This window comes from Odontomachus brunneus, unplaced genomic scaffold (assembly GCF_010583005.1).
Source record: "Odontomachus brunneus isolate Ranch 3 - 2012 unplaced genomic scaffold, Obru_v1 Obru_scaffold_169, whole genome shotgun sequence".
In the NCBI taxonomy this organism is placed as follows: domain Eukaryota; kingdom Metazoa; phylum Arthropoda; class Insecta; order Hymenoptera; family Formicidae; genus Odontomachus; species Odontomachus brunneus.
In genome coordinates, this window is record NW_022639619.1 from 56,926 (window position 1) to 69,559 (window position 12,634).

Genomic DNA, 12,634 nt, shown 5'->3' on the forward strand with positions numbered 1-12,634 from the left:
ACTATCCAGTATGTACTCTGTTTTTTTATATGTGTGCTATATTTATTACCTTTTGTGGCTATTTCTTTATATACGTTTATTTTATTTTGTACATGGGAAGTTTTAATAAAAGAACAGAATGTTTTAACGTTTTACGATGTTTTCACTTCGCGCTTTGTTCGACAATATCGACACTCGATCGATTCTCGAGCGGTTATCGAAATGGACACATCGATACCTCACAATTCAATTGCGAACAGAAAATTGCGAGGACATAAGAATAAGAAGAACAGGTAAAAATATTCTTTTTATGTATTATTTATTCTCTTCTTTCATGTTTGTTTACGCTTTTGTCTGCGCTTTTTCTTTTTCAACCTCTAATTATACATCGACATGATCTTAACCTTGATATGCATATTCTATGCGTCCTTTTCCAAACCCAATGACATTTTCATATAGTCTCTTTTTATTGCTTAATGTAGTTTTTATTAGCTTCTGGGAATTTCCATATTTATATTGTCTTGGTTGTTATTTCCTTAGTAATACATCGATTTATGGTATAGAATATAAAATGAAAACGACAAAATAATGCGAAAGCAACGCCACTGAACCTGAATAGAAAAAAAAGGTGAAGCATTAAGCGTCGATTCGTTTAGAATAAATTCCGCGTATCTCGATATATAATCGCACGTTTTCTCTTTGTTTTGGACGGATCGTTTCGGCTATTTTGATAGTCAGATTATTTCTCTGCATTATTTATAGGTAGTCGCGCCTACATATCGGATACTACTTCAAGATTTCTCGAAAAGGATCGCTCCCTGTCTCCTTCGTTATCCGGAATCTTGCCTCCTATGGTCTACCATCCTGCATTCTAAGCAAGCAACACTATCAAGTCCAACGATTTAACATGGTTGAAGAAAAATTCGAAAAGTACGAAGTATAGAAGAACATGTTTCTCGATTAAGCAGACTTTTTATGTTGTGTAGTATCTCGTTAGTTTACAAGTTCTGGAAATCTTATTGTTCAGACCTGCACACATATTTTGTGAAAATTTATAGCGTCAAATATACTGCAGATTCTCTCAGACAGTATAAATTACTAAAAGATGTTTTAAAAACAATCAAAAGATATCTAGAAGAAATAGGATAGCTGTCTTTAAGGTTTCTGATCCTTTGCCGCGATCATTTTGATTTATGTCAGAAACGAAAAAGTACACGTTAAATATTCTTGCAAAATACGTTGAAATAAAACGATACGTTTACAAAAGGATACTTGCAATCGGTCGAGCAAACCTGTAAAATAGTTCATGTATTTTATTCTCTTTTATATTCTAATCAATAAACATAATAGCTGTAAAATTAACGTGACAAAATTCTGAAAGATAGTGAATTAAAAAGGAGAACACAGATCACAGATTATACAATAACAAGTGTCATTTTATGGATATATCTTCTTATTTCAACATATTTTGCTAGAATTTTTAGTATGTTTAGTATTTTCTCGTTTCTGAAGACATCAATTAAGAGTTCACGGTGAGGAGCCGGAAATTTTAGGACACCTTTTATGTTGTTTGTGCAGTCTAGTGCTTACAAAGCGGTTTTTCAGGATATTCAAGCATTTCTGGATTACCAATAAATAGAATATTCATAGAATATGCTGTCTGGATGAACAGATCTCGTTATGGCTTATATGATGTTAGCGATAACCCATTTGCGTAAAGGGTTCAATCATACTTTTGACCGAACAGCCGTTCTAGGTAACGGCATGGCTGGAGAACGGTATTCGATCTCCTGCTGGCTACGAACTCACGAATCCTCTTGCGGCTTGCAGAAAAGGTCATCGCGATCATCGGCTGCGCTGCGCTGCACCGCGCTACGTTGCGCTGCGCTGCGTTGCGCTCCGCCCCGCTTCGTTTCCTTCCGGTCACACTTTCCTGTTTCGCGCGGCTCACAGGCCACCAGGAAGCTGGGAGTGTGAAGCAGTAAAGTTCGGGATGCTCGCCGGGTGAGTTCGGACCAGCTCGACGATTCGCGGCTCCGGCAGATCGGCGAGCGGGTCTGTCAGATTCACAGTGTTCGTGCTACGGCACACCCGGCATGGGTCCAGAAAGTGTCGGGATCATTCGTACGCGAATGTCCCATAGTGTTTCTGCAATTTCTTCAATAATAAATTCATACAATTTCCAAAAGTTGTATTCAAATTGTTGCGCTGAAAAATATTCTCACACACGCACGCACAATATAGTTTTATTCTAATTTTATATTTCTTTCTTATTTTAATAAGTGAAAACAGAAAGGATCAAGAGAGAAAGAACAATATAATGTACATGAAATTAATTTTGCCTCGATGAAATACTCTTTAACGTTGATTAAATTAACATTTTCAGCACGTACATCCGTTTTCGAAAGAATTTCAACGTTATCCTTTGCAATCACATAATCTGAATGTTGAAATCAATCTAAAAGTTAAATTAATTTCGGTTTTAATGAACGAGAAAAAAAATCAATTTCGGATTAATCAAATCGATGAATCAAGATCGTAAATAAAGATTTCATAGAACCGAAATTCATGTAAATTAAAATAACACACACGTTTGAGAGACACTGAACTAAAGGATAGCGTCTTATCGTTAACGTAGCACTTTCGAGATTGCGATTTCGGTCCGGTCAATCGACGCAGTCGCTCACTCGTTAGAAAGTGCATCGGTTTCTGCGATTGCAGTCAGATCAGCACATTCGCCTCGCAGCATGTATCGTTCCATTGACTGTGAACGGGTTTCGTGTTCACCGACGAGAAACGTTACGCGTTCGTCTCATCGTCAGCGAAAGATAAAGTTCTTTACAATTTGTCGCGCTTAAGTGCACGTTACCGTATTATTCTGTTTTCTTCTTAATTATGCTTACTATCTGTCGACGAATCCGCGCTCGCACAACGCACGAAAGAATGCATGTGTTGAGTTAGTATAGCGGGACGACGTTCGATGCACAAGCATAAAAACAGCTCGGCCGTGCGGCCAAGTGCAGCGCTACGAAGCGCATGAGATAAAGCGACATAGACTCTTAAGTGAAGAAAAGGAATTCACTTTCCCACGCGAAAAAAGAAAACGTGCGAAAATGTCGTTGCAGGAGGAGGAGTCGATAAATTGTATAAACCATCATATCATGTACATTGTTAATTACTCATTGGTAATTAACAACAAGATAAAAGAGTTGCCTTAAGATAAATAAAAAAGCGAGTTCTCGTTGCGATTGCGATCTGTATGGGATAGATAAGCGTTATTTATTAGGTGCTTCAGGAAAAGAGAAGTCCCGCAAAGCGCGACGCAATGTTAAGACAATAAGTGCAAGACACATCAAAGCGAAAAAGTACATTGAGCGAATGAACGACATGGCATTAGCGGCATGCACAAGCAAAACTAAAACGAAGTGTAACCGACAGTTTCGATTTCAAAATAAAAGACTCGATAAGAGTGCACGACGACGATATTTGTGTTTACATTCCGAATATGTAATAGGCAATGGCCTCAGTGCCGTTTTGGATACCAAGGCAAACGTTAATTAAGGTAACTAGAGAGAAATGTGGTTTATACAATTGATATTATTATTATATAATTAATAATTATGTTCACTTGTGAATAATTATTAGAGTCGACATAATTATTTTTCAAGAATAGTTTTATATAGTGTTGTAAAATGGAGGGAACAAACTAGCTTACGATCAAAGGATCGTGTTTAAATCAGACTGAAGGTCAGTGCGAGCCGAACGAACGCTTGATGATGATGCAATTAATTTAGGACAATCTCTTGGTACTTTTCCTGATCGCGATTCGTGTGAACAATAATTATTTCGGTCTATGTCGAGATTATTTGCAACCTGACTAATATGTGTAAGCATAAAGAGGAAGAACAGAGAGAAGAAGAAACGCTTGCGTGCGTTTGGCCCACATCGGCCTTTAATTTGCTTAAATTTAATTCTTAGCAAGTTCTTAAACGACCGATATAATTTTCTTCCCCGATAGTGAGGCTCGTTGCAGCCGCCGCCGGAACCTCCTCGTACCTCTTCATAAACTCGTTATCGTCGCACCAAGATGCACGTGGTATCCAGGATAGTACAGAGAAGCTTACGGCGTTTATGCAACTTCGATATCTCGCTTCAGGAAACATCGCGTCGCTTCCTGTCGGGATATTCTACGTTCACCACGTTGAGCAGCAAGGACATTGCCTATCCAACAACGAGGAGAGACACTAGAAAAGAAGATGATACTTTATCATTACGAATGTACACGACCAACCTAGCTCACGCAACGAGGAGAGAACCACCGGAGCCGCGAGGACTTCCATTCATCGGCACGACGTTGTCATTGCTCATGGCCGGCGGCGGGAAGAGGCTGCACGAGTATGTGGACAAACGGCACCGACAACTAGGCCCGATCTACCGCGAGCAAATCGGGCCGGTGCGCGCAGTCTTCGTCAACTCACCTAACGAGTTCCGGCGAATCTTTCGACTGGAGGGTACCATGCCCCGTCACTTCCTGCCGGAGTCCTGGCTGCTATATAACAAGATCCGGCAGCAACGTCGAGGACTGCTCTTCATGTAAGTTTCTTCCCCGGAATAACTTCATATATAAAGAGACAATACATATTATCTTTAATATATAATCTTTAGATAATTTTTTTATACAAAATAGAAATATTACGCTTCCATAAATGTGTTGTGCTCGGGAAATAGGGATGGAGAGGAATGGCTACACTACCGCAGGATTCTTAACAAGCTGATGCTGATGCCCAATTCGACGGAGCTGATGTGCGCGCCCTGTCAGGTGGTCGCCGAGACACTCACGGAGAAGTGGAAGGTCGAGAGTCGTGATGGTGCAACGATCAAGAATCTGAATAGTCAGCTTTATCAGTGGTCTATGGAAGGTATATCTTCATCTTATACTTAAATGTCCCAGTAGTGTCAAGATCTTTATTTGTTCTTTCTTTCTTTCAGTGATGCTGGCAATCCTCATGGGCTCGCGATGGCCAGATTGTAAACAACAGATGGCTTCCAGGTACGAGCACTTGGCGTTGATGCTACATCAGGTTTTTGAGCAATCTGTCATGTTATCGATGATGTCAGCTAAGTTGGCAATGCGGCTGAAATTACCTAGGTGGATGAAATTTGTTGCGACCGCTGACACGATTCTAGACACAGTACGCATCATGGTACCGGAATTGATTCAGTTAGGCGGCGATGGTTTACTATCGATGATGGTGAACAACGGCATCCACGGTCACGATGCCGTCAGAATCATCACTGATTTCATCGTAGCCGCTGGCGACACGGTGCGCTTCATTAATTCTGTTTTACGATCGTATATATACTTTCGTGCTTTTATTATTATATACAATGTCATTTGTATTATAATTCTTTAATGCACACAATATTTAATATATATAATTAAAGATTCTCAGAAGAGAATTTCTGAAAAAAATAATTGATTAGAGTATATAAATAGTAACTGATAAAAAGTACAATTGCTTAAAACAGATAATTTAATATTCATATGCATGTTAAATCAGTTTAAAAGAAGCTGAGACAAAATTTATTCGGAACTATTTATAGAGAAACTTTCACTATTACAATTAATTAATGATTAATTAATGATTAAAAGTGAATGATATTCTTTATATGAAAGTTACCATTTTTATGTTCCTATGCAATTTAGTCGGCGACTACCATGCAATGGGCGTTATTGTTGCTCAGCGGTTATCCTACACTGCAAGACCAGTTGTTCAACGGTATCAAGAACTTGTCACCGGAGGAGATCACGCAGCATTCTCTGTTGAAGAACGTATTGAAAGAAACGCTAAGGTTGTATCCCGTTGCACCGTTTCTCACAAGATATTTGACGGCCGACAGTTGGATCGGCGATTATTTTGTAACGAAAGAGGTAAACGGACTCTATGCAACGCAACCACAAGTATAATCTGTAAAATAAGCGAAGTGTATGTGAGTTATAAATAGCAATTTTCTTATTCAACAAAAAATATTTCATATGTATTATAAAATTAGGGAAAGATTTAAATTAATAAACTATAGCGACAAGCTTAATCGCAGCTCCGATCGCGTAGAGGTTTTGTATATCGAGGCATAGTATATCGAGATTTAATATGGTGATAGCTTTCTTTTTTTTTTTCGATTCAGGAGTTACTCATCCTGTCGATCTGGTCGAGCGGTCACAGTGCGAAGTATTTTCCGCAGCCAGAGGAGTTCCAGCCAGACAGATGGGTTAGAATAGAATCGGGTAATTACCAGGGCGTGAGTCATCCATACGGCACATTGCCATTTGCATTGGGCGCCAGGAGCTGCATCGGCCGCAAAATCGCAGAAACGCAAATATATCTTACTTTGGCACAGGTAAATTATCGCTTGTCATAATTTGAGTCTGTGTCAAATCGTAAAATTAGTTTAATATCATGTACATTCTAATCTGTTATTATAAATTTAATATATTGTATCTAATACATATCGTTTTCTCTGCTGCAGCTGATTAAAAACTTCAAGCTGGACTGCGAGAATCGTGATCGCGTACAAATGATCTTGAACTTGATTACCGTGCCGTCGGAGCCCATTCAACTGAAACTGACAGAGAGGAAAGTATGAATAATTGATCTCCAATAATTAGAAGCTGAGGAGGTTTAATGGACGAACCACATAACGATCCGATTATTGTTGACAATGCGACGCGAATCAAATCAAGCTTAACGTTGTTATTTTATTTACTACTTGTTAGATATACATACATATGCAAAACATATTATATACACATTACAAAATTTTGTGTATATAATATTTTATTATATTTAAGCTTTATGCACTTTTTTATTTAACGGACATATGAACACTATATGTATGTATAGTGAGCGCAGAAACGAATGCATATTTCTCTTGTTAAATCTTTACTCGTCATTATACGATTCTTGTTAATAGAAGATATTACTTTCGTAGATTTTTTAACATATTAATCTTTGATATTATTTTTTTTTAACATAAAATCTAACGAGTCTTTTAAACGTTACATTTTACATAGTATGAAGAATGTAATATTTGAAACTAAATCAATGTTATATCAGTACAACCATGACAATTCGAGAAAACCTTATTCTGACCCGATGTATCGATATTAATGCTGATTTTTTAAAATGTTTTTAACTATTTATTTAATATATTAGGATATCAAGCGAATTTCGATTGTAAAAGCGATTCACACATATTAGCTAATGTTTAATTACCGCGATTTCCTCTGCATGTCGACAATACTAGAATGAGAAATATAACGCGCACTTGGCGTTTTAATTCGCGTCAAAGTAAATTTCTTGATCTGACGCGGTTTGTTTGTGTGTGATAATTTTGTATATGAGGACGAGTCTAGTGTTATAATGAATAAATGTAATTTTTAGATATGTTTGTTTAATTCTTTTTTAAATGTAGATAATATCAATATCGAAAATATGTTAATCTAATAAGGGAGCATTGATTTGATATGGTATATCAATATTAATTATTATAGACATAATTCCAATTAATGACTTCCTATGGCATTTTTTTTCAATGGATGCCCCCTGTAACTGTATAAAATTTTATAAAACTCGTGTGTGTATGTGTAATTGTGTATGTGTGTGTGTGTGTATGGGGTGCAATGAAACCCCACTGTACAGTAGCTATGGGTTAAGATTTAAAAATCCTATTATTTTTATTTCGTCAGTGTATATACAAATGCTTCGAGCACATATGCAGACATTATAAACTAGCCATCATGAATACATCTCTCGCTGATGTGTTTAGTACAATTTATGGAGTATATACAACATTAATAGGTACAATATTATTGAGAATACTTATAATAGTTTTGCAATTTACACAATTTCGCAGATAACAAGAAGTTTGCTACAATAGATAAAAACAAATTGACTATAAGCTGTAACAACATACTAGTTTTCTTTTTTCATCCTAGAAACCGCTTCGAGCGTTCGGATCGATCTATGCTGTGTTCCGAAATTCACTGCCAGTACTGAAAATCTACAATATATGTGACATAAACTATACATTTTCAGTACTAGTAATGAATATCGGAACACAGCCTTAGACCATAATTGAGTTAATAATCTTTAATTTCATTAAACTTAGTTTTAACTTGATGTTACATCTTAAGATTACATATATTTCTTTCTTTTCTCTTTTTTATACGTACCTTATGTGAGATATATCTAATATCTCTCATCTACACATAAATAAATATATATTAGCAAAAGCTTTAAATAAACATTAAATGATTCAATGTACAATTTCTTGAAGTTTCTCTCAGAGAAAAATAAATGTCACAATAAAAGTTAAAATAATTCGCTTGAGGGACGACCCTTGTAATAACGATTTTGATTTCTATGACTGCATTTAGAAAACATAACGGTTGAGTAAACAGTTAAATGACAACTCACTATCACTGGAATATTCTTCTAGATCTGAAAGACCATCTGACCATTCATCTGACCATGAATCTGAAAGTATATTTCATAATCAGAGGCATTGATTGCACAAATGTTGTGTTATTTGAACACACCCAATAATTTCGTATAATACTACGAAAAAAATACATATATTTATATATAAATAACTTATATATATATAAATTTATATATAAATTTATATATAAATATATATTCATATATATATTCATATATATATTTATACTTGTAGAAAAAATTTCTTTATCGCAAGTAATCTTCAAATTAAGTGACCGTCGAATCGAGCATCAGTCGCATGATAGCATATATACTTTGAAAACAGTTTGAAAATTTGTATTCTCAATGCATTTTAAAACATAGCCGATGATCTAATACAGAGCTCAGAACGGTTTGCTAATTTCGGTCGATTCTCGGGAGCTACGCCTCCTATCGCCCCCTTGCCGCGCGGCGGGCTACAAAAGTGACAGTCGCGGCCAGTCGCGGCTTCAAGCTTGGAAGCTTGACTGTCACTTTTGTGGCCCGCTCGCGGCAAAGGGAAGATAGAAGGCGTAGCTCCTGAGAATTGGCAAACCGTTCCGAGCCCTGATCTAATAAGAGAAGTCTCGTTTTTAATTCCCAAAAGTTATATTTCTTCATTGGATCATTTATGTTTTAAACTGCATAAAAAAAATGTTTAAACTGTTTTGACAACCAGTGTACATCTCGGATTGTAGTCTAAGGTTGGCACAATACATCCATAATGATCTCCCGTATGTCGCATAGAAAGTCCTCAAAGGCGGCGGTTGCGAAGAAGTCGCGGAACGCTTGCACGGTCTGACTGTTCGTCATGTTCGCAGTGAGGAAAGTTTTCACACAGCAGGATCGGAGCTCATGGCAGGCATTTGTCTTGGCCCACCACCAGGCGCGGCTGAAGTTCTCGTAGCTGAGCTTAGCGACCGAACTGTCGGTGAGCGCATCCGATAGATCCGGCATGAGAAACTTGTCGGCCAACAACACCGCATCCAACAACGACTCGATGCTGCGGTGTTTATAGGCGGATCCGCTCGCCGCCAGTATCAGTGTGTTCAGTCCATCGCGAGAAGCGTTCCTCAGCCGCACTCGTCGCTTACCAGATTCACTGAAGTTACCTTCTAACATCGCGGAGAAAGCATCGGAACGTTGGCAGAGAATACTTCTGCAGGCGTCCACGGTCGTACCGTCGTCCAGCTCGAACGTCACGATCGACAATGGCAGAGGATTGTGATTATCGCGAATACAAGTACGAAACGACAGGCTGTCGCTCGCAGACATGGAACACTTATCCACAGTTTCCGGTTGGATCTGTAGCGATACCGCCAGGCGACAGATCGACCAAATCGCTCGCTCATGCAGCTCGTGCGTCGGATCGCTCAGCAAACGCAGTATCATCTGCAATCCACCGTGATTGTGCAACAGAGATCTGAGAGTAACGCGCGACTGTACGATAAGAAATGGTATCGACACTGCGAAGATCAGCTTATGCTGTTCCTCGCCACGCAGTAACATCGACGATAATTGGCCGATGGCACCACCGGTCTCCGCCACTTCACGCAGGTGGTGCAGATATTCTTCTCGTTCCGGCATACCTTGTGCGTCAAACACGAAACCCTGCTTCAGTAGCGGCATAAAGTACGCTGGGTTTCTATGAAAAAAGGGGAAAACGAACGTCGTTAGAGACATACATACAAAACACGCGACAACGAGAGAACTTACGGCAGATATTTGGTTCTTACCGTACGATTCTGTTTAGTATAGTGATGGCCTTCTCGTGTTTTGTACGATTTATGTAAATCAACAGGGACTTGATGGTCATGGGATCGGCCAGCCTATCGATGGGTAGAGGAAGCAAGCTCACTCTATGTAACAACATCAACACTATGGAAACGCAAAAAATTCCTGTACTGGTCTTCTCAGAGTCGCGAGAGTTGTCCGCGTTGATAATCAGCGATTTGCAGCTCTTCAAGGAATCGGCTTCTTCATCCTGTGGTTCTGCAACAATTGCGCAAAATTATAACATAAATCACAAAGACATCTTAAAAAATATACATATATTTTAAAAATATTATGTTATGAAAAATATTTGGCTCATTTCAGAGCTTTTTTTCCTATAGAATACATATTTTATTAGTCGGTATATTTACATTTGAAAAATATTTAATTCTTATATCAACACTTATTTTAAATCAATATAATATTGTTTTATACACAGAGATATACAATCATAAATATTCGAGAGAACAAATATTAATTTTTAATTGTCATTCATTTTGAATTGTTCTCTCTTAAACTTTTCTTGTATTTCTTATAAATCTAAGAAGTTTTGCTGCTTGTGTAGATAAAAGTATCTTACCTTCATCATCGCCCCATTCCGTGTCGCTGTAAACCGGGCTGTAATTATCATCATCTATATCGGTCTCCATCATGGAATCGTAATACAATAACGGTGGTGTGCTAGGTGGCGACGAGGAAACGCTAGTGGAACTTCCCGGGCTTGAGTCACCATCAAAACGGTGTAAAGTATAGTATCTGTTATATCTGTAAGATATAACGGTGTAAAGTACAGTATCTGTTATATCTGCAAGATAATATAATGCATATGATGCAATGGAGTCCAACGTAATACAATCTAACACAGGGTAATATAATTTAATCCACTGTAATAAAATATAATACAATTTAATCCAATTAATTACACGATCGAATATTTTATTTTCGCTGAAGTAATTTAATGAATTCGCAAAGCCAAAGTTTTCGTAGATTCATCAAACTGAGCACATTCGTATCGTAATGTGTATACGTATTATTCTACATATATTTACCTCCCTTCACTGATCCGACTGTACTTCCGACAAGGTGTGGAACCATAGCAGCGTTTATTTGACGCGTTAATATTATTAACAGGTCTCAATTCGCTTGTTTCGTCCAGGACCGCTGTATCAGCGATCGAGTCCATCAATTTTGTCATCAAGACCTCCACTAGGCCGTGCTTCGTCAATGTGATAATGCTGTTGTCACAGTATGCGAACTGCATAAGTGCATCCAGAAGCATAAAATGATATTTCTCGAGTTGAGGTCGTTTCAGTAATATCACGAACACCTCTAATCCGGCAGCCTTCATTTTCATGCGATGTACAGATTCCTGGCAGAAAAGGCACAGAGAGACCAGCAGCTGCCTAGATAACTCGCCGTTAGTGCTGCCATTTTTGGTGAGAGTAATAAGCAGCTCCGCGGCACCGAGAGTACCCAACACTAGCCGACAACTCATTAACAAGCAGAGACTGCAAAGGCACTTGATAGCTAAGTTGTTGCCAACTTTGCAGCACTCTATGAGGATTTTGTAACCTTGTTTATCTTTGTCTGCCTCCATCTGCGCACTGCAAGATCGTACAAGATCGGCGTTTTCGTCCTGTGTAACAAGAAACGTACACATGGCTTTAAGACAAACGTCTACAAGCTCCGTGTATTTGGTATTGACTTTTGTCTTCTCATTGGCCATAACAAATAACTGAGCAATCTGTCTGACTGCTTGTAAGTGTATAATCTTTTCCCTACTACCTTTATAAACACTCCAAATATTTCTGCAATTATTAGGATAGTGAGTGTTAAATACAATGACAAATGAATATAAATCAGTGGAAATTATTGTTGTACCTTATAGCTCTGATTGCCATTAAATAAGTTTGCCTAGTTGTTTTTAATTTTAAGAATGTGGTAAGTGGTTCTACTACTCCATTATTATACAATGACTTTGCATGCCAGCTACATTCTGATAAGTTACCAACGAGTCTGCAAACGCGGCAGTGTACTGTAGAATCCAATGCATGATTTTTCATGATATGTATTATATTATCTCCTATATTGCTATCTCGTATCTGAAAAATGCATATATATATATAGCTCTTTTCTTTTTAATAACTTTTTCTTGACGAGTTTCAAGACACATTTTAGTAGAGAAATATACCTCTTTAGAACATTTTTTTGTTAAATACAAATATCAAAACTCATCAACTTATATATTATAGGACATTGCTAATAATAGATATCTTCTATTTTTTTCTATTGAAAATTGAATATATATATATATATATATATATATATATATATATATATATATATATATATATATATATATA

At 37.6% G+C, this 12,634-nt stretch overlaps 3 protein-coding genes across 5 annotated transcripts in view; 2 read left to right on the forward strand and 1 right to left on the reverse strand.

The window, feature by feature from the left end:
* Positions 1-1,989: 1,989 nt before the first annotated feature.
* On the forward strand, positions 1,990-7,424 carry LOC116851244 (cytochrome P450 315a1, mitochondrial). Its single transcript, XM_032830495.1, has 7 exons — positions 1,990-3,541; positions 3,998-4,572; positions 4,708-4,898; positions 4,969-5,303; positions 5,687-5,911; positions 6,166-6,378; positions 6,508-7,424. Exons 2-7 carry the CDS (start codon positions 4,067-4,069, stop codon positions 6,622-6,624), a joined length of 1,587 nt encoding a protein of 528 aa, XP_032686386.1. The 5' UTR covers positions 1,990-3,541; positions 3,998-4,066; the 3' UTR covers positions 6,625-7,424.
* A 259-nt stretch (positions 7,425-7,683) lies between these two features.
* Positions 7,684-12,634, reverse strand: part of LOC116851238 — a 7,019-nt gene continuing 2,068 nt past the window's right edge. Inside the window, exons 2-7 of one of the 3 annotated variants that reach the window (XR_004379553.1) lie at positions 12,153-12,373; positions 11,321-12,079; positions 10,852-11,036; positions 10,235-10,490; positions 9,081-10,143; positions 7,684-8,862 (exon numbers count right to left, since the gene is read on the reverse strand). Coding sequence is in view for 2 of the 3 variants with exons in the window: in XM_032830471.1 (XP_032686362.1) it covers positions 9,198-10,143; positions 10,235-10,490; positions 10,852-11,036; positions 11,321-12,079; positions 12,153-12,373 (2,367 nt within the window). In the remaining variant the exon portion in view is untranslated. Of the gene's footprint in view, positions 10,144-10,234; positions 10,491-10,851; positions 11,037-11,320; positions 12,080-12,152; positions 12,374-12,634 lie in introns of all 3 variants that reach the window. The other 2 variants (XM_032830472.1, XM_032830471.1) reach the window with 2 other exon arrangements.
* LOC116851248 (peroxisomal membrane protein 11C) overlaps positions 12,064-12,634 on the forward strand; it is a 4,615-nt gene continuing 4,044 nt past the window's right edge. Inside the window, exon 1 of the mRNA XM_032830503.1 lies at positions 12,064-12,212. The gene's annotated coding sequence lies outside the window, so the exon portion shown is untranslated. The remainder of the gene's footprint in view (positions 12,213-12,634) is intronic.

Coding starts and splice junctions, on each gene's coding strand:
- LOC116851244 (XM_032830495.1), top strand. CDS start 4,067: ATGCACGTGGTATCCAGGATAGTACAGAGAAGCTTACGGCGTTTATGC. Junction 4,899..4,968: donor TTATCAGTGGTCTATGGAAG/GTATATCTTCAT, acceptor TCTTTCTTTCAG/TGATGCTGGCAATCCTCATG. Junction 5,304..5,686: donor TCGTAGCCGCTGGCGACACG/GTGCGCTTCATT, acceptor TATGCAATTTAG/TCGGCGACTACCATGCAATG.